The sequence below is a fragment of the Siphateles boraxobius genome, unplaced genomic scaffold, assembly GCF_051911475.1.
Source record: "Siphateles boraxobius isolate OS27281-9 unplaced genomic scaffold, OSU_SipBor_1 86, whole genome shotgun sequence".
In the NCBI taxonomy this organism is placed as follows: Eukaryota; Metazoa; Chordata; class Actinopteri; order Cypriniformes; family Leuciscidae; genus Siphateles; species Siphateles boraxobius.
Genome location: NW_027509215.1, coordinates 7,463,543 through 7,491,024, shown reverse-complemented (window position 1 = coordinate 7,491,024; position 27,482 = coordinate 7,463,543). Strand labels below are relative to the sequence as shown.

Below are 27,482 nucleotides of genomic sequence, written 5' to 3'. Positions count from 1 at the left end.
TGCAGTTGCCTGTATTACAAGTTGGAGTCGCTGTGCATTGACCAGGAACAAAAGCAGCGCAATTCCAAAACCTTCCACCGACAGACACTTCCGGTGTTACTGTTATTTCATCCATTTGACATCTTAAAATGGGCCTACTGAGCGCCACCTTAAATCCCGCATGCGAACGCACCAAGGTACAAATCCTACTACGATAAAGGCTTATCCTATAAATATTAATGACGCAACATGACGTTCGCCTGGTAGGCCTGTCGGATTGGCTGGAAAGCGAAAGCTTGAATTTATTTATAATTTAAATTTTAATTGTGCCAAACAGTTCTCGTTATAAAATTTGCTTTAGATATAGAAAAAAGGCCTCCACACAATTAGATTTAATATTAATAATTTACTTGAAGGACATTTTATTACATATACAGTGACTGTAAAACCCCGTGTCACTGCATACTTGTATTTTTGTGACAAAAATAAAACAGTAGTGCAAAAAAAGAATCTTTTCATAATACTGGAAGGTTAAATATTAGATTTAGACTTTGTATCGGAGGAGACCCAGCAGCAAGCCAAGACCACTCATTGAATATTAATTAGGTGATGTAAACATACGCTCCCGGAAGGTTACCAGGCAACGTGAGCACGGAGTAATTAATATTCATGAGGAAAACCTTCACCGTAGTAGAATCCGTTGTTTGGCGTCTTGCATCACGAGTCCGTACATACGAGTCCAGAAGCGGCGGAAGAGGCATGATTTTTCGAACACAGGCTATTATTTCATCGCCTATAGACAGATATATGCACGACTAGTTTACACACGACCAGTTTTAGACGCTTTTATCTCATTTTCAAACGCATTCTGCTCACTTTCTGCAATATAGACGCATCTGTTAGCTTTAGCCAGTTAGCTTGTAGCTGGAAATTGGGCAAGTATGATCAGCCTGGCAGTGGATTAATCGCAGAGATTGGCCTATTCCAAAAGAAGATTCATTTTTTCGTATGTGAAACCGCAATGTCACAAACTTTTGTAAAGATAATCTTCTGTTTTTGTTATTCTAAAGGCAAAGTCGTCTGAAGTTGATGTAGGTTTTTGCAGTGGTGAACAAAAATCCAGGAAAACTGGAGATCATAGCCAGGAAATCTATTCAGGAGATCAGACTAAAGACCTTTCTAGCCTCAAACTTATCAGTTTAGACGTAATCGAGACCGAACAAAGAGAACATCAATCCAAAGCGTTTTCATATCATCTACAGAGAAAGAATAAAGCACAAAAACAGGCTGATATGATGTTTCCACAAGCCAGGCACTCGGTAAGTGTTTCATTTTCCTTTATTCGTGCTGATTGTCACATAGCGGGTGTTATGAACATTGTATCACTTCTATATCGATGTAACAGAGATTACCCATGTTATTGCCATTTTATTTGTTTGTATATGGTACTGTAATGTTTTTGTGTACATGAACCCTGATTATACCATGTTTTTGGGCATGGACCATGGTAATACCATGCTGCACATGCACAAAGGTGCGGTTTTCTTACATGTACAATTGCAATACCATGTTTTTTTTCTCGTATGTCCACTTACAGTAAATGTAAGTTCTGTATGGAGCTACTAAGTCCACATAGTTTGTGCACTATTGTCCACTATTGTGCCAGTGTGAGTTTTAAAGATGGCCAGTTTCTCATTGTCTAGTCCTCGCTAGTGTTGTTCAGTCTGTATCCTTCCTCCTGCAAAAACTGGATCTACTTGTTTTTAGTAGAAGTGTATGAACATTGTTGACATTGAGACATAAGCTACATAAAGCATATTGTTTTGGAAGCATTGTCAAAAATGAGTCTCAGAAAGCAACGATTAGGCCTGACTAATGTTTATAAATGCAATGTTGTTCTTTCCAGCAATATGAATCTATACAAGATTTTTCACCTGGATTACCAGAGACATTTTAGAAGATGTCTTTGTGTATTTTTGCCGTGCTAAATGGATGGATAGATCGCAGTGGCTTCTTAATGTGTTAGTTTCTTGATCTTTGGCAGGTTTCTTTCACAGTTTGGCCTATATCTCACGATTCAGATGTCAGGTTTCCAGGTCACATGTCTAAATGAAAGCATTTCTGAATGTATTCTGGTTCAGGTAGGGTCGGAGATGCTTGTTTGCACACCAGTTGCCTGGTTCCCTCCCTGTAGAGGCTTAATTGTGTCGTTTCCATGAATTGTTCCTGTGCACACAGTGGGCAGCTTGTGTTAATGAGTCCCCAGTCATTATTTTGTTTGCACTCAAGCCTAATTGCCTTTTCCCCGTGCACACAGGCATATGTGAACACACAAACACGAGGACGCTAAATTAAAACCCTACAAGTGGATGGATTCAGAGAGTAGAATTTAGGAGAACATTTCAGTCTTCAGCGAACTTGAGATGTCTGTGAGAAAGTGAACGGGACGTTCTGACACATGAACCGATTGCAGTTTGAGCCTGAGCAGAGTCCGTAAAACGATTCCTTAGTCCGGTATTTCACATTTTATTTTGAAGCATGTTAATGGTGTTTTCAGTTGGAGTTGATGTAACGTAGTCCTCTGCCTTATAGTTCCATGAAGTGACACTTAAAACCCTAAAGGAATGAGGTTATGTTTACACGACAACAATGTTCTAAATACGGACACATTTTCCTTTTTCGCATACAGATGACAACGTCGTCAAAGCGATCCCCGTTCACACAGATCCGTGAAAACGACTAAAAACGCTGTATTATTCATGCCAGGCCAGTAGTTGGCGATGTCACTTTGTAAAGAGAAGCTACGTGCCTATAAACTGAACACATAGCCTAATATGCATCCGCATGAAGTCATAATTTTCACAAATTAGCATTTTTGTAGTTTACACAAAGACAATAATGCTGTCGTTTTCAAATGCTTGTACTTTGAATTTCTCAGGCCCCCAAACCGCTGTTGTTGTGTAAATGAACGGCCCAAACGTATAAAGTTTTCCGTTTTTACTTGAAAACGATGTAGTGTAAACGGCCCCCTAAATGCCAATGGAATTCTTTTATAGTTTGAAACTAGTCCTAATAAGATCAAACAAAAACCTTCTAAAATCTTACAGTATTATTTTTGTATTATATACATAACTAAATTCTAAAATGTAGAAATCATATCTATATTCCAAAAATTTCAAGTTTATTTAATAAATATTAATATAGCCTAGCTGCATAAATTATTTATTATAATGTCTGTTCATAGAGAATTCCAGTTTAATCCCGTTAAGAATTATTTCCAAAGTATGGCAGCATTTCTTTAAGGATTTAGTTGTTGTTGTTGTTGACAGGCTCTAGTGTCTTAAAATAACAGATTAATACATCAACAACGAAAACTGACCACTTTAAAGACGTTATGTTGACGTCTTACTGCTTCTGATGAATTGTTAAGTAAACGGGCCAAACTTTGGTCTTAAACCTCTGAAATTTCAGCAGAAGTGGGAATCAGGCGGAGATTAACTGCAGGATCCCAAATCTTGGATTAGGAGTTACAGCCGACTGCTCCGTTTAATCTTAGCCTCAAAGATTTACTGTGTTCTTTGGGATCAGTTTGACTTATCAAACCTCTGAAGTTACTTAGCGACTCATGGTCGACAGATTTGATAATTGTTTCGAGACAAATCCTGAGTTAGGAATTATTTGAAAGGGAATGATATTTTGCTGCAGACAGTGAAACTTGTGCTCACAGTCAGGATTGAGAAACTTTTTTTTACTTTTTTTTTTTTAAATAGAAAACACTTAATTCTAAATGAAGTATGTGTGACACTGTTTCTCTTAATCCAATTGTTGGTTCTTTTCAGCTTGTTTGTGGTAATAAGTCAGGCCCAGTGGATTATGGTTAAGGATTACAGCTTCAGCTTTGTTTGGTGACCATAAGCAGCTATTCGTCAGATTGCGATGACCATCCTTTTCCTCTCTCCATCTGAACTCTTGAACTGTGTGCTCAGTGAAGATAATGGACAATACCAAACTCCTTTTCTCCGAGCAGCCGTCTTGTGCTCAGATAACGCACTGATCTTTTGAGGTCTTGTGTTGATAATATTGTTTTGGTCGTAGGAAAATTAGGAAGGTGTTTCTTCTTTCTCATAAAGTAAAAAAGTGAAGCTTTTCACATTTCCGGGGTACTCGAACCAGAAGTCATCATAGTTGGGTACATTTCTATGGTGGTAATCAGGTGGTTCTCCAATAGCAAACGGAAAAAGTCCATGGAAGCATTTCTATGACTTTTCAAAAGAGGAAAAAATAACCAGATTGATTATGAAATATGTCAGAAATAGAGAGGGAATATGTCAACTTTGCCATCAGACGTATTACAAACACCCTTGCAGTTAGGGATGTCCCATTACCAAAGTTTCAGTAGAACTGTTTGATTAAATACTTTAATACCACAAATCCAATATACTGTTACACATATGACTCATCTCTCAACTGTTCACTTAAGACATAACCTACGGTGTTTAAGCTAGGGGTGTGAACCTACACTGGTCTCACGGTTCGGTTCGATTACGATTATCATGTCATCGATTCAGTTCAATTCGATATCGCGGTGCACTGCATCTGCAATTTAAATTTTTACTCCAAAAGTGATGTGTGCATGCGCGCGCGAGTGTTCGCCTGTTCGGGAAGTCGCACTGACAGAAACTGACATTCCAGTTTAAGTTTCAAGGGAGTAAAGCCTGTTTATGCCTATAGTAAATGAAATTGTGTCAAATCAATTTTGTTGTAAAGAAATGTTCATTTAAAAGCAGCGCTCATTCATCAGTGTATAATGTTACCATAGAGATGCACGCATCAACCGTCGCCGAGCCCGCTGTTGAAGGTAACGATCATCCATTTATAATCACGCGTAACAACACAGAATAATTGTAATTTGACCATCTGGTTCGGATACTTAAATCAGCTCTATGTGTGCGTGACATGAGTGCGCACAGCGCGTGTCTTCTCCAGGTCGTGCTTACCAGGTTGTTCCTTAGAGCCGAAATGTGCCCAGAATAGATGTAGGCTTTCAAAGTATTCGGAGCATTTTTAATTACTCGCACTCGCGTCTCACCTCCTCTGCCATTGTATGCTACCGCGACAAAGCACACACGCGACAAATGACGTCAGAAAAGCGTCAGTATAACCAGTTATGGTCTATTACTGAACCGATACCGAATCGTCCTCGTCTGCATCGTAGAAAAGATTAATTTCGACACCCCTAGTTTAAGCCAATACTAACCGTTTTGACAAATTTTTTGACACTTAATGCTTTTGTGATAACTTTTCATCAAGCACATTCTGCAGTTTATCAGCTGTAGACTGTATTTTACGACAATCACTGATCTAGCTGGTTTTGAATGTTAAGTTTGGGCTTTTAGAAAGCGCACCACTGTGAAATCGCACAGCTCTAGTTTCTTGCTGTCATTGCTATAGAGTTACTGATTGTTGTAATGTCTCACAAAGAGGATACAAATTTATTGTCCTTTTCAGACACCTGGTAGAAGTGCCAGAACGCAATCAAACTATATAAAGATATTATCGACCGATAACGATCGGCGTCTGATCAATCAGAGCACCTTTAGTGTGGTTGCTGAGGTGTTCTGGGTAAAATGTGTTCTGTGTAAATTGTAAGTTCAGTCTAGGCTTGCTACGGTAGTCGGTGTTACCGGTGTTACACGGTGTTCAGTCTCAACACCGGTTTCATCGCTTGCCCACTGCGACACCGCGGTGAAAAAAAAAAATGTTTAAAGCATTAAAATATTTATTGCAATTACGCAGTAGGCCTATCCGCTTTTTTCTGTCACCCGTTGACTAGCGTTGTATGATCATGCTCTTATTAATGTGAATGCTTCTAAGCGCGACAAGACTAAAGAGACCGCGCTATAAGTCCTGCCATTACGCACACACACACACGCGCGCGCGAGCGACCCACAGAAAAGACGCGCGTCAGTATCGAGTTCTCTTTTGGGCTTGAACAAACCATAACACACACAAATTATGCCAAAATGTCCGTTTTGTCGAGTGTCCTCATAAGAGCAGTATTAAATGATTTAAATAAAGTCTTAAATTAACGTAGAGATTTGTGAGGGACGCGGGTCAGATCGCGTCTCTGTCAGCAGCGGCTGGTCTTAAAGTGTCACTAATGTTAATCAAAGAACAAAGGTAAGGAGTAAATTACTCACTCAGACACGGAGCCAGGATGATTATTATACCGGTAGCCTAATAATCATGAATGCACTCCGCTATCTTTTTACGCATCTCCGGCGAGCGGCTTATTCATGCTAAAGAAAAACTCTTCATGAAGTGCAGTGAAATTCAGTGATCTATCGCGTTTCCTGATGGATCATGTTTGTTTGTTAACTTCATTTTATACGTGCAACTCACGTAGCCTACAAGGACACTGACAACGCACTGACAGAAAGGACCGAGCAGGTAATATTTAATATGAAACAGTCTCAACTTTCAAATTTGGTTCAGTCAAAGAAAATGAAACAATAAATATGCCTACCGTTTTGTGGCTCTAATGTGTCGTGACGTGAGAGATTGCCTCAGTTAAAGCCAAGTTCAAATCCACCAACGTTAATCTACTAACTCTCCTGACCCGTTTGTCGGACAAAATATGGTGGATTTTGATTTGTCAGATCACATCAAACTCCATGCGAAGGATGAATTGACGCTAATTTAAAAGTGAAGTGCACACTGCTGCACCAGCTTTTTATAAGCGATGTAAAAAAAAATTTAGTTTCGTTTTCAAATTAGCACCAATTCAGCGCACAATAACAAAACAGTGTTGCTCCGCACGACCACCAATTATGCATGCCTGTGCAAACACGCGCATTTTATGTTTGCCTTTAAATTAGTGATTTAAAAAGCCTCCGCCCGTGATACCGGTATTACCGGTGTTGTCACACGTCAATTAACCGGTGGGAAAATATCCTCACCGTCACATCCCTTGTTCAGTCTCTTAGAAACATAATAATAACAGATCTCTCTCTTCAACAAGCTGAGCAATTGTAGTACAAAAAAGTTGCGTGCTAAAGTTAATTAGCCTACTTAGTGTTTGGGTTTGTTCAAATCTCTAACCCTCAGTATGAGCAATAATAATAGTGATGCTTGACTTGGCAAACACTTAAAGGATTTTACAGTCTGATACCATGGAGAATCTTTTTAACTTCCACAAAGAACCCTCTAGAGCTTTAGAAAACCATCCACATACCAGTGCTTTAACAAAACCAGAAGCCAAAATGCTGATCTGAAGATCCTGCAATGAAACATCAAGAACTACAGATCTCCATGTACAACAACACAACGATAAACGGCTATTTTTAGCACTCCACACATTACAGTTCATGTGATGATTCATCAGGAAATTCGAAACACTGTTGTAGGTCAGTTGGCATTTTCTGGGAAATTGTACTCGTGGTGTTTTTTTATGCTCATTCTCAGCTCATGATTTCACAGCATGATTGTTTTACATTCTACTTTTGAATTCTGTTAGAAACCCACTAATCAGCTGTGAACGTTTAGCAGGAAAGAGTGTGTGAGCCGTGTGTGTACAGGAGCAGGTGCAAAAGAGTTGCGTGTGTGGTTCTTATGCAGTCAGATATCAGTCACATAATCACTTATCTTTGTTTATGGACGTAGTGGTGTTTGCTAAGGCAAGTATAACTGCTATTATTGCTTATGCATGAGTTAATGATTGAAACTAGTGCTGCATGATTTGGGGGGGGGGGGGTGGGTTGAATTGTGTTTTTTGTCAAAAAAATAAAAAATTTGATTGTAAATTAAAATGCAATTAAAAAAATGCTCGTGATTATATAGTAATAATAATGAACATTATCATTACATAAAAATATTAGGCTACATAAATTAAGAAATTTTTCTATTGTAGTATTTCACTGTAAAATAACAATCAGTCAAAATAAAATCGCTTTTTACTGTAAAATGACAATACTAATTTGTAATATACTACTAATATTTAAGGACTGCACTTCTCTCTGAAACATGCAGTGAATGTTTTTATTTAATTAAATGCATAATTTTAATTTATTTAAATTGCAGCCATATTCCAATTTCAGTTCTATTTTGATCAATTATGCTGCTCTAATTTACACAAACATTTGGCCTATTGCTCACCTAGCGCTGTTTATTATACAGACATAAATGTTTCTTCAAGTCATGCTTTAGAGGTTGGGCGTTACGGTTAGGTTTACGTTTATGATTTCTCATGAGACAGTGTTGAAATATCATAGGAATTTTAGGGCCTTTTCTGACTTGGGCCAGTACGTAGTAGCATAAAAACTGCATAGCATCCGCCAATCGTGCAGAAAACCTTAGCAACCACATAGAAGAACCCTGTCAACCACACTGTAACAATCACATGGCAATGATCCATCAACCACTCAAAACACCTTAGCAGCTGCATAACACTTTCTTCAGTGAATCTAGTTTTAAATGTTTTTTCTTTCTGTGTTTCTGCTGAGTATGAGACTCTCTTTCTCTCTCACACACACACAGTAGTCTGGGTTCATTATGTGTGTATTGTGTTGTGAGGGTGGACAGGGGTCTGGAAGACATTATTAAGGACAACTGAATTAACAAGACCCCCCTCTCAGTACAACACCCCCAACAGAGAGAGAGGTTAATCCCCCCAGTGCACACACAGGCACACACACTTTCATATTCTCTGGAATAATCTCACACACACACACATTCTCTCTCGGCTGTTAACTGTGTGTGCGCACCACCACCGCCACCACACCCGCTGCTGCTGCTGCTAAAGTGCTTGTGAACCACTGAAAGATCAGTCATACTGTGAAAACACACATACACACATATATACGCTTGCACAGTGTAATTGCGAGACTGTTTTTGTCTGCCGCACGCTCAACTCCCCCTCAAAACATCTCACTTCCTGTTCTACTAACACACACCAGCCGCAATTTTGGAGACAAAAAAGCAGATAAGACCCTGAGGGCTCTAAGTGTGTGTGTGTGTGTGTGTGCGCATGTGTGTGCGTGTGTGTGCGCAGCAGATGTCTGGGTCACTCAGGCCATAGTCCCTCATTAGCATCACAAAGGGGGCAGCAGCAGAGCCTTTAGCCCCGACAGCCGCCAGAGGAGAGAGAGGTTTTTTTTATTCTAGATATTTTTGTATTTATTTTTTAAATCAATCTAGAGGCTTTTTTATTTTATTATTATAAAAAAAAATTTTAATAAATGCTTTATTTTTTCAGGTTTTTTTTATTCTAGCTTACACACGCACATACACGTGTGTGTGTGTGCGCTCCGTTTCATTCTAGAGGCTTTCTTTTTTTTAGCTTGTTTGTGTGCTTTTTTGTTTTTGTGTATTGAATGCTTTGGCAATAAAACATTTTTTTCTGTTTCATTCTTGATATTTTTTTTTTATCATACATGTTTTAGTTTAATTACATTTTTCTAAGGCTTTTTAAAATGTATTTGTATGAAATATATAAAATAGAGCCTTTATAATAAAACACAGTTTTATTCCAGAAGCTTTAATATATATATATAATACACACACGTCATTGTGCTAAGGTGCACACTCTATAAGACTCCAGTTTGTCACCGTTGATGTTTTTTACTCTGCAAGAAGTCGCAGATCTTGTGGTGTGCACATTGAGACATGCTTCAACTAGTCGCAGGCGCTATGGCACATTTTTTTCAAGAGAGCAAAAGAATGCAAGAGGAGAGCAAAGCATTGTGAAGCATGAGCAAAACATCACACTTGTCCTGCTAGCACATTTTTCTTATTTACCCTGTTCTGTGCAAATTAGTGCATAAACGAGTTGCAGGGCGACGACCTTCTGTCCCATAGCGTGTGTGAGGCTTAAGGTGTTCTGACTGGAGTTTAGTGTGTCAATAGTGTCATGCCAATAAATCACATTTAAACTGAGAATGATGCTGGACCTCACAGTGAACGAGGAGGAGGTTCAGGGGTCACAGGTGATGCTGCTGTTTCTCTTCCTCTAATTGATTTCTATTAGCAGCCATAGACTAGTGACTAGAGGGATTTACTGAAACACACACATGTCTCTCCTCTCCCTGGAGACACTATCATCCACAGGAGGAGAGACGTGGAGGGATGGACTGAATGTGAGGGAGGAGAATGGGGTGTGTGTGCGTGTGACAAAAAGAAAGATTTTTCTTCTGCCTGTATATTCCTCCTCTGGGGGCCGATTGTATATAAACACACACACATCAATTTCTGTGCACATCTGTCTGCTTTCAAACGACTGTGTGACCATAAAGCATGCTGAGCATAGAAACGTATCCAGTTTCTCTCTTTCTAAGGTGTGATGATTTGTGTTGTTCCTGTCTGTCTGGTCTTAAAGGTCACAAGTCGGTGACCCCTAGTAAAGCAGGGCAGAGGTGAAAAGCCAATGGCCCTTCTATTCGGTTTGTGCCAAGCTTTAATTTCAGCCTGACCTGAGCAGCTCACCTCAGATACCAGATATAATCACGGTCTCAGTTGTGGCGATTAGAAGAACTGTTTTAACCTGTTTGCACTTTGCAGTAATGAAATGTTTTTGAGAAGGGACACCACAAGCTAAATATGATCAAAAGAGTTATCATGGGTTTGCTTTTTGTCTGTGTGTGGTCATAACATTTTGTTATGCTTTTATGCACTTATGCACATATTTTAGTATCAGTTCAGTCTTAAAATTAGCTTGATAACAACAATTGAATTATGGTTGAATGTGTTAGCCTACGTCTTCCTAGCTAATGGCTTGCTTGTTCATCATCAGTCACTGTCGAATCTAATCTCTCATCTATTCCCTTTGTTTTTCAGGCTTCGTCTCAATCAGCACAGCCGCTCAAATTCACCACATCAGACTCTTGCGATCGCATCAAAGACGAGTTTCAGTTCCTGCAGGCACAATATCACAGGTATACAAACACTCGTGCACCACCGTCACAAGCTTGGGGGTCAGTAGGGTTTATTTTTCAATGAAATTAATACTTTTATTTAGCAAGGATGCATTCAATTGGACAAAAGTGGCAAAGACATTTATAATGCTACTAAATATTCTATTTCAAAATTCCAAAATACTATATCAATAATTACTGAAACAAATGTATCATAGTTTCTACAAAAACATTAAGCATCACAACTTTTTTCAACATTGAAAATAATAAATGTTTCTTAAGCAGCAAATCAGATTATTAGAATGATTTCTGAAAGATCATGTGACAATGAAGACTGGAGTAATGATGATAGTTTATATTAAAGTAAGTTTATATTAAAAATAGAAAAAAAAAATTAAAATGCAATAACATTTCACAAAATTACTGTTTTTACTGTATTTTTAGATGCAATAAATGCAGCCTTGGTGATCTTTTGAATGGCAGTATAACCAGACACCGCTTTACACGCTCATACCAAAGATTTCAAATACACAAAACTAGTTTAACCGTTAGCTAAAGCACATTCAACCGGAAACCCTGAGAAGCACGGGCAGGTTCTCTCCTCCTCACTTTCACTCTACACCCTAAAAACACCCTGCCCGAGTGAATTCCTCTCCGTCGGTCAGAGTGTGTGAACGCGACCCCTCCTGGAAAAGCTTCCTGTCATCATCCGTCAGCACCAGAGATACGAGCGATCATGGAGGGCGTCCGGCCATCACACATCAGACAGAGGAAGGAAGAGGGAAATGGAGAAGGATAAACAAACGAGTGTGCTGATGTCTTTCAGATCTGCCGTTTCTACCAGACAACACTGCGGCGCTTTAGATTTCCACACTCAATATTCTCTCTCTCGGTGTGAAAAAGCCATAACTGTGGTGTGTGTTTAAAAACAAATCACGGCCGCTACACGTCACTGAGAATTTACCCAAGTACACACTGAATGATCCTGGTTAATGAGTAATTATTCTGTGGAGCTGCTTGTGATTACGTTGTTGTTATTATTATTATTATTATTATTATTGCTTTTAGTGATTAAAGACCTCATAAATGGTTTGACAAATGCAATTTTCTTTCCTGTGTTGATTTTAGGGCGTTGGGATATATAAATAAAGTAATTTGTTTCAACTAGTCAATAGTCTTTGGTTTACATCACAGTCATAAATCATGATTTACTACTTGCTTTTAGTTGGGGGAAGGACATTCTCATTCTCGAGTGCTTTTGTTAAATTTATATCCAAAATTTTTGCCACAAACAGTTTTCCCCGGCAGAGAATTATTGTACATTTTAAATGCACGTACATAAGGTTTATTTTGTCAACTTTTAGGAGTGTATTTGCATATAGATGACGTCCAAACCTAATAGATATCCACTTATGTCAGTTTTTAGTGTAGGTATACACTAGCGTCAGTCAGTAAAATCAGAAATGTTTAGCAGTAAATCAGAATATTTTAATGATTTCTGAAGGATCATATGACACTACAGACTGGAGTAATGATGCTGAAAACTCAGCTTTGATCACAGGAATAAATTAAATTATATTTTCACATAGAAATTCTAAATTGCAATAATGTTTCACAATATTACCATTTTTGTTCAAATGAATGCAGCCTTGGTGAGCATAAGAAACTTCCTTCAAAAACTTTTTAAAATCTTACTGACTCCAAACTTGTGAATGGTAGTTTATGTGTAGCACAGACAATGTAACATATAGCATTACCTAGAAAGAGTGAAGCATTATATGAAGGACAGAATCATACATTCTTTCATAAGCACGTTCTTCTAAAAGTATGACCAGCCAATCACAAGTCTCCATCATACTGTCCAGACAGGAAACTTGTTGTCATGGTGATAGAATGTTGTAGAATTCTCTCAGGGTTCTTTTCCCGCTTCGAGAGTGAAAGAGAGAAAATGAGTTAACGTGCAGCTGACAGCCTCAATGTGTGTGTGTGTGTGTGTGTGTGTGTGTGTGTGTGTGTGTGTGTGTGTGTGTGTGTGTGTGTGTGTGTGTGTGTGTGTGTGTGTGTGTGTGTGTGTGTGTGTGTGTGTGTGTGTGTGTGTGTGTTTTTTTTAGGGTGAAATGCAAATATTTAAGCTGTCATACACGCAGACTGTCATTCAGACCATGAGAACTTCTCCATCACTTAAAGATGCACCTCCTAAAAGACATTTTACAAGAAATGAATAGTATATCTCATGCTGCCTTGTATTTTGCTCTCTTTCTGTCCTAGTCTGAAGATGGAATGTGATAAACTGGCGAGTGAGAAATCTGAAATGCAGCGTCATTACATAATGGTGAGTAAAGCATGAATGTTAAATGTTTTATCAGACCTACAGTTATACCCAGATTATGCTATTATCCAGCATACCGTTTCTTTCTATACTCCTATTTAGTTCTTATATGCACATTTCTTACATTCCCCCCTTTTTTGACTTAATTGTTTGGCTTAGTTTTGTAATTTTTTCCATTCCCTTATTCATTTAATTTAGCCTTTTTCTTTTGTCTGTAACCCAGTGGGCGTCTGCAGTAATTCACACACAAGCGCCTCATTGATCAGTTGTATCATGGGTCGTAAGTGTGCACAAGCGTATTGACGTCTTCGTGACGGATCAATGTGAATGTGTGTCAGTAACAGCTGTGTCTGAGAGCGGGACCGCAGAGATCTGAGTGATCTGCTGCTGTAGCCCAGAGCTAAGCTTCTAGCACCGAGACTCAATCACAGTTTCAGGAGAAGTACTCGATCAAGATCTTTAATGAATATAAAGATTTAGACTGTCAATGCTCCATTGTGTGTTTTGCTTGCTTTTCTCCACACTCTTTTGTAATGCCTCTTTGAGACACTGTAGAGGGTGAATTGTTTGTTTTTTTGTACATTTTATGATATCCCAATTAACCCCTACAAAATGGGAATCACTATATGTGCATAAGTCCAGCTGTTACGTGTTCATATGTATCTGTAAATGTAAATACATGCTCTGTTCCTCTTTCCCGTTTGTCTGACTGCAGTACTATGAGATGTCATATGGACTCAACATTGAAATGCACAAACAGGTGAGAATATGAATTTTGTTTCAGAATCTGCACTTTTTGCTTTTTTTTCTGCATGATCATAGTTGTCAAAATATTGAATAAATATGACACATTCGGTTGTGCAAAATCTGCATAGTTTCCTTTAAAGTGCAGAAGCCTACTTGTATGGTTTGTACATGCGTATGCAGCGTCCTAGATTCAGTAGCGTTCTTCCATCAAACACGGTCAGCATACATTATCATGACTGACTGTGTTGTTCATGTGCTTTTGTGCAACATCAGCAGACTGTAAGCGCATCCCCAGCTACCTTATTAATGGATGTAAACCCATGAGATGTGCTTGTGTTCTGTCCGCAGGCGGAGATTGTGAAGAGATTGAACGGAATCTGTGCTCAGGTGTTGCCCTACCTGTCTCAAGAGGTCAGACTGTGTGATTTATTTATGACACACTCTCTATAATGACTCTCAGCCTCATTAGTGACATAAATGTGCTGTTGGTTTGTGTCATGGGTTGCTTTTCTACACTGAAGAGGGTTTGGTTGTTTTTTGTGAGCTGTGCTTTATCTTACCTGAAGATATAAAATGTGTATATGTGTTTTTTTTTGTGTAGCACCAGCAGCAGGTCCTGGGGGCGATTGAGCGAGCCAAACAGGTCACTCCTCCTGAGATGAACTCAATTATTCGGGTAGGAACTTCATACTGTTCAACATGAGTGCTATTATGTAGGGCCGAGAGATTATTGCTAGACAAAAGAAAAAAGTATATAAATATATACACCAACTTTTTTGTTTGATGCGATTAATCGTCTTGACAGCACACTTGATATATATAAATACACATTTGAGAAAATCGGAGGATCCATCATTTTAGCCAATTAGATTCAAATTGTTTTATGCAAGATTTTTTTTTGTTTTGTACTTAAGAATATTTAGTTGTTGTTTTTTTAGCAAGTAATAGACAGCAATATTATTATATTTATATTCCATGAAAATTTTTTGATTGATCAAGCAAATTTTCGAATATTACAATATTAAATTCCCATTTGCACCGATTTATTGAAATTGACAGTTCGAACAAGCAACACTATTAAAACAACTCTGTATTAGCGCTCTCATACTCGGAAAGGCAAAATAATAGTGAAAATTATGGCAAACTAAAAAGTGCATTACAAGTTATGTAAAGTAAAAGTGCAGGTAAATGTAATGTGGCTTTGTTATTGTTAAATGCTTGTCAACAATAAGAACGTTATTGCGATTTATCTTTAACCTCCACGGATATTTGTCTGTTTGTTTTTTGATGTGATCACAGCAGCAGCTTCAGGTTCACCAGCTCTCTCAGCTTCAGGGTTTGGCGTTACCCATGAACCATCTGCCCCTGGGCTTGACTCAGCCCTCCCTGCCCGCCGTCACCTCCAGCTCTGGCCTCCTGTCGCTGTCCAGCATCCTTGCGTCACACGCTCACATGGCCAAGGAGGACAAGAGCTCTCGCGACGGGGCCGACGGCCACCGCGAGGATGATGCAGACAAATCCGACTAGCCTTCGTAGAGATGGTTTGATTCAGTCTCATGAGTTCTGTAAAGAGGGGCGGAGCTCAGAAAGAGACGAGGAGAGATCGTCGAAACCTTCCTTTTCCTCTCTTCACACCTGTCTCCTTGGATTGGGTCTGATTCAATCTCTATCTCTCTATCTCTCTCTCTCTCTCTGTTACTACAGCGAATCTTTCCTCTGTAATATTGTTTGATTCTTTTGCTTTTCATTAGTGGTGCTTGCTAAGGTTCTATTACTATCTTATTTGGGGTATCATATTAGTGATCTGAACAAACCCCTAATCCTAAGTATTAAACTTCAGCATGTAACATACCTCAAATCGTGTGTCTTGTTGAGGAGAGGTGTATTTTTACTGTAAATTACTCTTTAATTTTTCCTGGCAGATAGAGCTGCACGATTAATCGTTAATACATTACCATCTCCATCCAAACACCCACACAATCTTATTCCTAAATGACAACAATTTGACAAAAATCCCTTTGACAAAATCACACCGGAACATTCAAATCTGCGTTGGTGTTGGGGGTGAGCCAGAGAGAGCAGTTGTCGTGTATAGGAATTAAACAGCTTCACAAACATTTTTTTCAGCCACACTGTATCACTATTTCTGTGTTACAAATATTCAAATTATCACAGAAGTACTGGGATAACCGTTTATAGTTCAGATATTAACACTGTTGTCTACGGTAGCGATCAAAATAGAGCAAATCCCTTTTTGAAAGTAACACTGCTTCAAATAACGATTATATTGTTACGCCAGTAGGTGGCGACTAGTGACTGTTAAAAATGTATTTGTCATTGAATCATTGATACAAGAGATTGGTTTAAAAACGCTGATTCATCCAGTAATAAAACAAGTGAAGTATTATGATTGAGTCATTGAATCATTCACTCAAATCAATTTTTTAAATGATTTATTCTAATTAATTAAACATTTTCAAATGTTTTAATATTTTTTGAGAACCTGTAGTAAATGCTGTAATTTTATTTAGTTGTCTGTTCAGAATCGTGGGAGAATCGTGATCTCTATTTGAAACAAAAAAAATTGTGCTTCTCAATTTATCCAGAATCGTGCAGCTCTACTGGCAGATTATAAAATCGGGGGGGAAATACTTCATAGATATTGACGGAGGAACCCAAACCATATCTAGAGACCTGAATATCATAGAGACTAGGTAGTGCACACTTATGAGTCACCCATAACGCACAGGCAATGCTCTAGCAACCGCCAAGTAACACCCTAGCAACTGCATAACTGCCCTGGCAATCACCCCATACACATTGCGCAAACAACCACGCAGGGCTGCGTTTACCAAAAGTGTCGTTAGCCAACTATAGTCATAAGTTTTGTTGAACTCTTTGGTAAGGACGGAACTTGCGACCATAGTTGCTTTTGGAAAGCGCACCCCAGAACAACTTAGCAACTGCATAGCAACAGCTAAGCAACCAATTAAAACATCATATTTACATAGCAATGCACTAACTACTATTCAGCAACCTCCCATAACACTCTGATAGTGGCACAGAAATAATTAAGAACACCATATTAACCAATCAAAAAGCTCTAGAATTTGCATAGGAATGCACAAAAAACATTCAAAACATTTTAGCAACCACACAGCAACACACTGGTAACCACCCAGATCTCTCTAGTAGTTGCAGAGCAACATGCGCAAAACATTCAGAACACCCTAGCAACCACCTGGTAACTGCATAACTGCCCCGGCAACCACCCTAAACAAATATTGTGCAAACAACCACCCAGAACAACTTAACCATAAAGCAATGGCCTAGCAACCAATTAAATCTAGCATTTGCGAAGGCAATGTACAAGCAACCGTTCAGAACCCTGTGGCAACCACAGAGCAACAACTTGGCAACCACTCAGAACACTCTGGCTGTGGCATAGCAACATGCTAAAAGCATTTAAAACACCCTAGCAACTGTACAACTGCCCTGGCAAACACCCTAAACACATGCTCAAACAGCTACTCAGAACAACTTATCAATCACATAGCAACAGCCTAGCAACTAATCAAAACGTGCCCTAGCAGTTGCATAGCAATTCATTAACTATTCAGAACAATGTAGTAACCACAAAGAACACTCTAGTAGTGACATAGCAACATGCTAAAAATATTCAGAAAACCTTAGTAACCACCCAGAATGGCCTAGCAAGCACCTAGTGACACCCTAGCAACTGCACAACTGCCCTGGCAACCACCTCAAATACATTGCAATGTGCAAACAACAATTCAGAAAAACTTAGCAGCCGCATATCAACGGTCCAGCATTTGCATAGCAATGCACTTACAAAAAACATTTAGAACACCCTAGAAACCATAGCAATGCCTTGGCAACCACCTGGAATGGCCTAGCATCTGATTCTGATGCTTTCACGTCACTGGTTAGTGAACCACTTCAGCTGGCCAGTGGTCTGTTTATGACCTGACTAGTGGATCAGAAATGCTTGCAGTTAATTTCCTCTGTTATCTAATATTCATTGTATTTCTTGATATTTTATTCTAGGCTTATCTAAGGGTTTATACCCTGTAGTGACCCTTTCACATGAATTGAAGTATTTTATATAAAAAGACAGCACACTGTCAATGTTGCCTAGAAAACAAGGTAAAGCAAAGCCTTAAGAGCCCTTGAACGGATCAAGCCTGTGTAAGAAAGTGACGGTCCTGAGAAAAGCAAAGAGAGATTCCAATCCGGACCCACATCCTCATATTTTCTTCTGTGTAAAAGGAAGTTTGTTTTTCTGCCGCCTGGTTTGCAGTGAATGTGGTTCCACGTGTGACCAGAAGGTGGCAGCTAGTGAGTGCGTGTTAAATGATTTGTGAAAAGTGAAGCCAAAGCATTTCTATCGCCCCCTGGTGGCTGGCTGCAGTAAAGCTCATAAACCCCGCCCTCTCCATGTAATCGAATAGGACAAACGCGAGGCAAACAAAAAATTCCAATTACACTTTAAATACTTCTATTACATAGATCGTTTCGAGCATTTTAACTAGTTATCACAGAGATGTATGTTCAAGGGTTAATTTGCCCAATAAGTTTGGTTTTAGTTAGTTATTTGATGGTATAAAAACGGGGTGTAACGTCATGATTGACAGCTGTGCTTGAGATCGAGTGTGGGCAGGACCTTCATACTCCACTACTTCGCAGACTCCGGCTCTGAACGATGTAATCGGCAACTCTGATTTTTTGGCTTCATTTTTCTACAGCGGAAAGAAGCGGAGACTCGCTGTCCATCTTTTTTACAGTCTTTGTTTGTGAAGCTGTAATAGGATGTTAGGAATGGCATACTACCTTTACTGTGTCTGCAGCTGTGCTTCTTAACTTCCGAGTTAACTTAAAGTATTTAAATGGATGCATCATTATTGATATTGATCAAAAGCACAGTAATAAAATACTAAATTTTCCCCCCTCTGTAGTTGTTTTTAATTGAATAACGTGCAGTTCCTTAAATTTCTGAAATCACAAAAGAAATTAACTCATCATTACTCCAAGTTTATGTTAAATAAAAAACCCAGCAGATTTGTCATAATTCCGGCATAACTAGTTCAGCATGTGCCCTGCATAGTGTGCACGTTTTCTTTATACTTTGAATACTCAGATGACCTACTGCGTTTGCCAAATTGTTCAGTATACAACAAACCACACAGATCTTTTCCAGTGTAAAAATATACCGGCGATTGCAAAATAACCATTTTTATTTTAAATGGACGCTGAATGAGGTCATCACACAGTATATACTGCACAGTAAGTAGTATGCTAGTATTTCATGCTATTTCAAAGACACGTCTACCTAAGGTTGTACATATGCACCGGTGCATTGTGGGTATTTTCTAATTGTGTGTTCCTGGACATTTATTAGATTTTGTCCCATAATTCCTTTGTGTTTTTCAGTACACCAGTGCTGGTGTATACTACAAAACGCTCGCTTTTGAGCCCTTGATTCTTTTTTTTTTCTCTAAATTAAGTTTTCTGATGTTTATCCTTTCCATTTGATCTCAAAAAACTGCTGGCCAATTTATGTACATGTATAAATATATCAATATACATATAATTTTGTACACATTTTTGTATGTATAAAGCTACATTTATGGTGTATGTGTCCCAGAGGACATTTAGTGCAGGTCTGAGATATACAGAAATCTATAATCATTTAATAGTCAAACGATTAAGCTGATTTGTTTAGATGCACGTAACAATGGCTGCTGGTCTTAGTTGCTAAACGTTCTGCCTTGGTCTCAGTCTCATGAACATCAGCTGAAAGAGACTAGTTTGTGACTTAAACCGGTATGTAAGCCCATCCCTGAAGCCCCGCCTCTCTCCAGACATAAGCCCCTCCCTCTTCTGACAGTACTCATCAAATATTTGCCACATTTTGGAGCTTTGTAGTAGTTTTTTAAAATGTGTGTGTGTGCGTGTTGTATATGACATGATGTACTTGATGGAAATGTATTTTGTTTGTGTTGATAATCTGCTATTATAACTTCATTTAAAGACAATTGGAAGAAAACAAAAGGTTAAAACATTTACTATTCATGTATGAGAGATTGAGCAGTAAGGAAGTATTTATGGTGCCTTACAAATAAAAGATTCATTGGACCTTTATTTGTGCTTCTTGTTTTGTTTCATTTGGGTAAAAATGTTTCATTTTGTTTTTAAAAAAATAATTCCGCTAGCTTTCAAAAAAATACTGTTTGTTTGAATTTTCTATTCATAAAATGATCCTTAAATGCAACACGGTTTCCACAAAAATATGAAGCAGCACAACTGTTTTCAACATTGATAATAATAAATGTTTCTTGGGCAGTAAATCATATTAGAATGATTTCTGAAGGATCGTGCAAGACTGGAGTAATGATGCTGATAATTAAGCTTTGCATCACATGAATAAATTACATTATAGAATATATTCCGAAAACAGTTATTTTAAATTGTAATATTTCACAATATTCATATTTTTTATTAAATAAAAGCAGCTTGGGTGAACAGAAGAGACTTCTTTAAAAATGTTACTGACGCCAAATTTTGAACTGCAGTATACTTGCATTTTCTTTGAAACTTTAACTTCTAGAAGCTATTTAAAGATTAATAACCTCTACACACTATATTGCTTTTTCAGTTCGTCCAGGACCAGAACTGTCCATTTATAATGTCCTTGAGCGCTTGAAGGCTTTTGGCCACTGTATATGTTTTCTTTGTATTGAAAAGAGTCGCGTGAACACTGTGGAAAACGCCATGGAAGGAAGACAATGCATTTGGTGCAACATGAGGGTGAGTAATGAGTAAATAATGCCAGTGAGTTTCCGTTCTGTGGAAATGATTGTTCCAGTTGGCAGTTTCTCTTCTGTACAGCAGGTGCTGCTGTTGCTTCACAGTAATGCAAATATTGCATAAATATGAAGTTGAGTATCAACATCAAGATTATTAAACTGCGTATTTGTTTACAGTCTAAATTTCTTATGAAGCAGATATGATGAGCAGTCTGTGTCCATAATTGAAATTAGTCCTGTTGATCAGGAGCAACGCTTTAGAAACACCATTAACTGCACGCTTCATCAGTTCTGAGTCTGTCCGCGTTTAAAGAGATATATATCAGTCATTACATCACTTACATGACTTACTATATTTGTGCACTTTAAAATGTATATATATGTACTTAAATTTTAGCTTTTTATCTGATTTGGTTTCCTTGTGACTTCAGATGTTGTTTTTTATTTTTTATTAATTAAACAATTTAGCTCTAAATAGGATTTTTTTTAATTTAAATTGTGCTTGGATGTCTAGTGTTCTGGACGGTTCTTTTTATGTTTGGGTTTTTATTATAATTGAGATGGTATTATAATTTTATGCATATTTTGAATTTGTATTTATTTTGAATTTGTTTAAAATGTTTAATAATTTGTTGTTTTGTGTTTGCCATTTTATGTTTTTTTAAATGTCTATATACAGGTCCTTCTCAAAAAATTAGTATATTATGATAAAGTTCATTATTTTCCATACTGTAATGATAAAAATTTAACTTTCATATATTTTAGATGTATTGCACACCAACTGAAATATTTCAGGTCTTTTATTGTTTTAATACTGATTATTTTGGCATACAGCTCATGAAAACCCCAAATTCCTATCTCAAAAAATTAGCATATCATGAAAAGGGTCTCTAAACGAGCTATTAACCTAATCATCTGAATCAACTAATTAACTCTAAACACCTGCAAAAGATTCCTGAGGCTTTTAAAAACTCCCAGCCTGTTTCATTACTCAAAACCGCAATCATGGGTAAGACTGCCGACCTGACTGCTGTCCAGAAGGCCATCATTGACACCCTCAAGCAAGAGGGTAAGACACAGACAGAAATTTCTGAATAAATAGGCTGTTCCCAGTGCTGTATCAAGGCACCTCAGTGGGAAGTCTGTGGGAAGGAAAAAGTGTGGCAAAAAACGCTGCACAACGAGAAGAGATGACCGGACCCTGAGGAAGATTGTGGAGAAGGACCGATTCCAGACCTTGGGGGACCTGCGGAAGCAGTGGACTGAGTCTGGAGTAGAAACATCCAGGGCCACCGTGCACAGTTGTGTGCAGGAAATGGGCTACAGGTGCCGCATTCCCCAGGTCAAGCCACTTTTGAACCAGAAACAGCGGCAGAAGCGCCTGACCTGGGCTACAGAGAAGCAGCACTGGACTGTTGCTCAGTGGTCCAAAGTACTTTTTTCGGATGAAAGCAAATTTTGCATGTCATTCGGAAATCAAGGTGCTAGAGTCTGGAGGAAGACTGGGGAGAAGGAAATGCCAAAATGCCTGAAGTCCAGTGTCAAGTACCCACAGTCAGTGATGGTCTGGGGTGCCATGTCAGCTGCTGGTGTTGGTCCACTGTGTTTTATCAAGGGCAGGGTCAATGCAGCTAGCTATCAGGAGATTTTGGAGCACTTCATGCTTCCATCTGCTGAAAAGCTTTATGGAGATGTAGATTTCATTTTTCAGCACGACCTGGCACCTGCTCACAGTGCCAAAACCACTGGTAAATGGTTTACTGACCATGGTATTACTGTGCTCAACTGGCCTGCCAACTCTCCTGACCTGAACCCCATAGAGAATCTGTGGGATATTGTGAAGAGAAAGTTGAGAGACGCAAGACCCAACACTCTGGATGAGCTTAAGGCCGCTATCGAAGCATCCTGGGCCTCCATAACACCTCAGCAGTGCCACAGGCTGATTGCCTCCATGCCACGCCGCATTGAAGCAGTCATTTCTGCAAAAGGATTCCCGACCAATTATTGAGTGCATAACTGAACATAATTATTTGAAGGGTGACTTTTTTTGTATTAAAAAAAACACTTATTTTATTGGTCGGATGAAATATGCTAATTTTTTGAGATAGGAATTTTGAGTTTTCATGAGCTGTATGCCAAAATCATCAGTATTAAAACAATAAAAGACCTGAAATATTTCAGTTGGTGTGCAATGAATCTAAAATATATGAAAGTTTAATTTTAATCATTAAATTATGGAAAATAATGAACTTTATCACAATATGCTAATTTTTTGAGAAGGACCTGTAGACTTAATTTTGTTTTAGTACAATAAGCGAATTAGTTTTTATTTTTCATTTGTTCCATTTGAAGTAATTTTGTTGTACGTTTTTGCCATTTTGTTTTTTAAATGTAGACTATTATACTTAATTTTTTTTCTAGTTATTTTAGTACATCAAGAAAATTAGTTTTTATAATTATATTTTCGATTTAAATTTTTAGGAATTTATTTAGTGATTTTGTTGGCCGTTATATTATTATATATGGTCATTTTATTTTATTATTATTTTATTCATTTTTGTCTATACACAGTTATAAACATTTTGTTTCAGTTTTAATTGTTGTAGTTATAGGCTACATCAAGCTACCAAATAAAAATGAGAAATGTGGCCTTGGCAACTGGCTTAAATGTAAGTTTTTTAAAAAATATTTAATGCCCAGCATATTACAGTCCCTGCAGAGACTGGGCTGTGAACCCTCTCCATCCATCACAGAGGACTCGCACCTTGCTTGCCAGCCGTATCTTATACCAGCTCAATGTCCGTGCTTCTCTTGTCCTCCTCGATACGGTCCTCCCAGGGAAATGTAAGTTCGATAAGGATAATCTGCTTGAAGGATTCTGAGATCAGCACCATAGTGATGGTAACAGTTTTCAGAAACTGAAGTTTCTTCCTCAGGTCCCAGTCCTGTGCTGTTGTTATTAGGCCAGATGAACTGGTCCTAACTGGTGACACCTTCTCCCCAGCCCAAGTGATGGTGGTCGTCTTGATAACTTTTTTACAACAAAACTGAACCACTGAACATAGCCTACTGAGAGGGATAGTTCACCCAAAAATGTAAATTCTGTCAGTAATTACTCTCCCTCATGTTGTTCAACCCCGTTAGACCTTCGTTCATCTTCTGAACACAAATTAAGATATTTTTGATGAAGTCTGAGAGCTGGATCACTCCTCCATAGGCATCTTGAGGGATTGAAACTTGTTCCCTGAAAAGTTACTAAAGACATCATTAAAATAGTCCAAGTGACTACAGTGGCTCAATCTTAAGTTTATCAAGCGACGAGATTACTTTATTACAACTTTATTTCAACTATTCGTTTCCTTCTCTGTGGGCCTCGAGTCAGCTCACTAGTGTAACAGCGCAGCGATTCTGTGTTGTACGTCACACGTAGGCTCACTATTGGCCGACGCTGGTCATGTGTGTGATGCGTGTGACGTATAACAACAGAAGCGCTGCGCTGAGAGCTAACAGTGCTCGGATTCTCCATGTTCATTAGTTTACGATCTGTCTAACAGTCCTGTGTAATACGTTATTAGCTAGAACTGTTTTGCATAGAAAGCAGACAGTATATGAAAGGATATAAGCGTTTGCCATGTGGTTGATGTTCTGTTACTAGCTGAGCAGAAATACATAATCATGTTTCTCTTGGTCCCCTCAAAGTTGCGTTGGATTTTCTCCTCGGCGTAAAGGTTCTATCACTATCTATCACCATCTATCACTGTTTTCCATGTTCGTAGAGTTAGTTTCTGGAGTAAATATATAGGGTATAATCTGTGCGTTAGTCGTCACGGATAGTTCTGGTTTAGACCGACTCTGAAGTAGGAGCTAAATTAGTTCCTCCAAAAGAAGGTCCTAGAACTAAAATCATTCCTAGTTCCTGCGGTGCAAATATGCCAAAATATTCCACCAATAGCTCTAGGAACTATGAAAAGGTTCCTCCGGTGCAAAAGCCCCTATAGTGTCGGCCCAGATCCGGGCTACATCCGGTACATGTGGATTCCACTCTTACCAGATGTGGGCTGGATCTGGGCCGACACTATGTTTCTGTCTGGGATGGAATCTGAGTGTAAAGTGTAAAGCAGAATTTGTTGGTGACCTTTCCTTTCTTCGACACCAGGGATCTGGTTTTGCCGGCTTGAAGCTCATGCTCGCAAAGGTCATCAGCTCTTCAAGGCCCTTCGGGATGCTTCAGATGCTGTTGTCACTGCTAGGTCATCCATTCAAGCCCTAATCGGTGGTTGCCGGACAGACTAAAATCATAAAAATAATAGTTTTATATTTGCATTTAGGTGCAGTGTAGTGTTCTGAGTTCATACGCTCTAAAAATGCTGGGTTGTTTTAACCCATGTTTGGGTAAAATATGGACGAACCCAACATGGTTTCATTTTTTTAATTAAACTTTAAAACCCAACAGTTGGGTTTGTCCATATTTGAGCCAAACGTGGGTTAGAACGACCAAGCATTTTTTAGGTCTGCAGAATGAAGTTAACAATCCAGCAGTCTTTCTCTCTTTCAGTGCAGAATGTGTGCGCTTCTGTCTCTCTGTTCATTTCCTCTGGTTGATGGAGATGTGGCCTGTGGCAGAGCGCTCTGACATGATATTTCATTAAACTCTGTGTGTGTGTGTGTGTGTGTGTGTGTGTGTGTGTGTGTGTGTGTGTGTGTGTGTGTGTGTGTGTGTGTGTGTGTGTGTGTGTGTGTGTGTGTGTGTGCTGTCACTGTCTCTCACTTTTCATTCCTCGGCCTGTCGCCACCCTCCTATCCCTCTTTTATTTCTGCCACACTGCATCACCACTCCTCCTCCTCCTACTCCTCTTCTTCTTTAGGTCTGTGGGCTCCTTCCTTTCTTCCACCTTTCATCTTTTCCCTTCCGTCGTTATCATGATGGAGATACAGGGTTAGTGTATATGGTTATGTACATTATACATGTATTTGTAAGTGTATGCATCATCTCCACCGAAAATGTCTCTTCCTGCAGGATGATGTAATGAGGTTTAGTAAAAAAAATAATTTTAAAAAACTGAACATGATAGGCCTAATGAGGACAAAATAATTAATTCCTAAGGAAATATTTAGTAATTACCAGTCTTTCATTGTAAAAATTACATCCACTCAAAATATTTTTTAAGGAAAATACTCTAGTTTAAAATGGATATATGTTTTATTGTATTGTAATGATGTTAATTAATTTTAATTATTTGCTTTAAGTGTGTTGTGATTTTGTGATAAAAGAAAACGAATAATGATTTGCATATTTAAATCTGTGAGTTTAATATTTTATCCAATATATTAATATATGTATGATGGGTAAATCATAATGGACAGCCTATGATATGGCCATGACATTTTTTTTCCCAGTCTATGGATATGGCATAGGTCATGATGAATTTGGTCAGTTCATGTCATCACTTCCGTTTTCCATTTCTAAATAGTATGTGTCGGTTTTCACATAATACCTCTTTTGTACAGATTGTCAGTGGGGATCATTCTCATAATCTCATAAATATTCACATATGTCAACTAGCCTCTTTCACGCTGATTGGCTTGCCGTCTTCATTATGCGGCGATTGAGAACATAAATGACTTCATTACCCATAATACAACACTGTCTGGCTACAGACGCGACGGCGCTGGAGGCCTGCTTCGCGATTGGTTTAGATCAAAGTGTATGTCATGACACAACGTGGGCATTTGGGTCACTTATTGGCCTTGACTTTAATCTTGTTAGCCAATCAGGTCCAGTCTTGAAAAGAGACGTTAAGGCTGCAATGTTTGTACATTATGTTATGTGTTATGATAATAGCGGCTGGCGGCTTTGTTCTCTTTCAAATAGTATTTCATTTTAAACAGGTGCGTTTATAATAGTATAATATATGTCAATGTAATTTGGTTTAAACTGTTTTCTCACTTGCGATTGTTACATTTTATTCTATTAATGTAATCTTCATAAACAAATGTAAGCGGTCGACCTTAAAAGCAGCTTTTGCTCTCCTCACTTAAAGTCAGTCTCTCACATGCAGCACCGCTGAGAAGAGCTGCTGTGCGTTTTCTTTTCTCTTCTGATCTTTCACCCCCTTCTCTCTTCGGCTCAGTCTCTCATATATTTATTTTAGATTTTCAGAAATCCAATACACCCCTCGCTGACTGCAGTTTGGCTCGTTGACAGCCGATTCGCGAACGAATCATTATTTTGAACCGGTTCTTTTTAGTGAATCGGTCGAGCCGATTCGCAGAACTTTCGAAAATTTTCAAACCTCTTACATGGTTTGTCTTACACCTTTTCACGCTAACCACTTTCCTTAGTAATTTAAAAAGAAGTTTTAAATCTTCGAAAATTCATATTATAAACAAAATGTGATTAAATTTGCGTGTAAAATGGGGACTGTGGTTAACATTATTTAAAGATACTTTCACGGTTGGCTCTATAACATAGCCTAGCTAAAACAAGAATTAATTCGGTTAATTTATTTCTGTGAGGACAATTGTGACACATGCCTCCAAACCCCGTGGTAAAATAAGCATAGTATTTTGGCGGAAACCGTGATTACTATTGTAAATTGTAAGGAGACTCAAATGAATCACTGAATCGTTCAAACGAACCGATTCGCTTAGTTTATTCAGACCGCGTGTGCGCGCAGGTCATCGCTGTTTATG

At 38.5% G+C, this 27,482-nt stretch overlaps 1 protein-coding gene across 2 annotated transcripts; it reads left to right on the top strand.

Annotated features, from left to right (window-relative positions):
• The first annotated feature begins 662 nt into the window (after positions 1-662).
• Positions 663-20,124, top strand: chico. 2 transcript variants are annotated; one of them, XM_077222236.1, is made up of 7 exons: positions 663-1,298; positions 10,810-10,907; positions 13,155-13,218; positions 13,931-13,975; positions 14,311-14,373; positions 14,564-14,638; positions 15,262-20,124. In XM_077222236.1, the coding sequence occupies exons 1-7, from the start codon at positions 1,272-1,274 to the stop codon at positions 15,487-15,489; spliced, it is 600 nt and encodes a 199-aa protein (XP_077078351.1). In that variant the 5' UTR covers positions 663-1,271; the 3' UTR covers positions 15,490-20,124. The 2 variants fall into 2 exon arrangements, with proteins under 2 accessions (XP_077078351.1, XP_077078352.1); XM_077222237.1 differs by having other exon boundaries at positions 664-1,298; positions 15,265-20,124.
• The last annotated feature ends 7,358 nt before the right edge of the window (positions 20,125-27,482 follow it).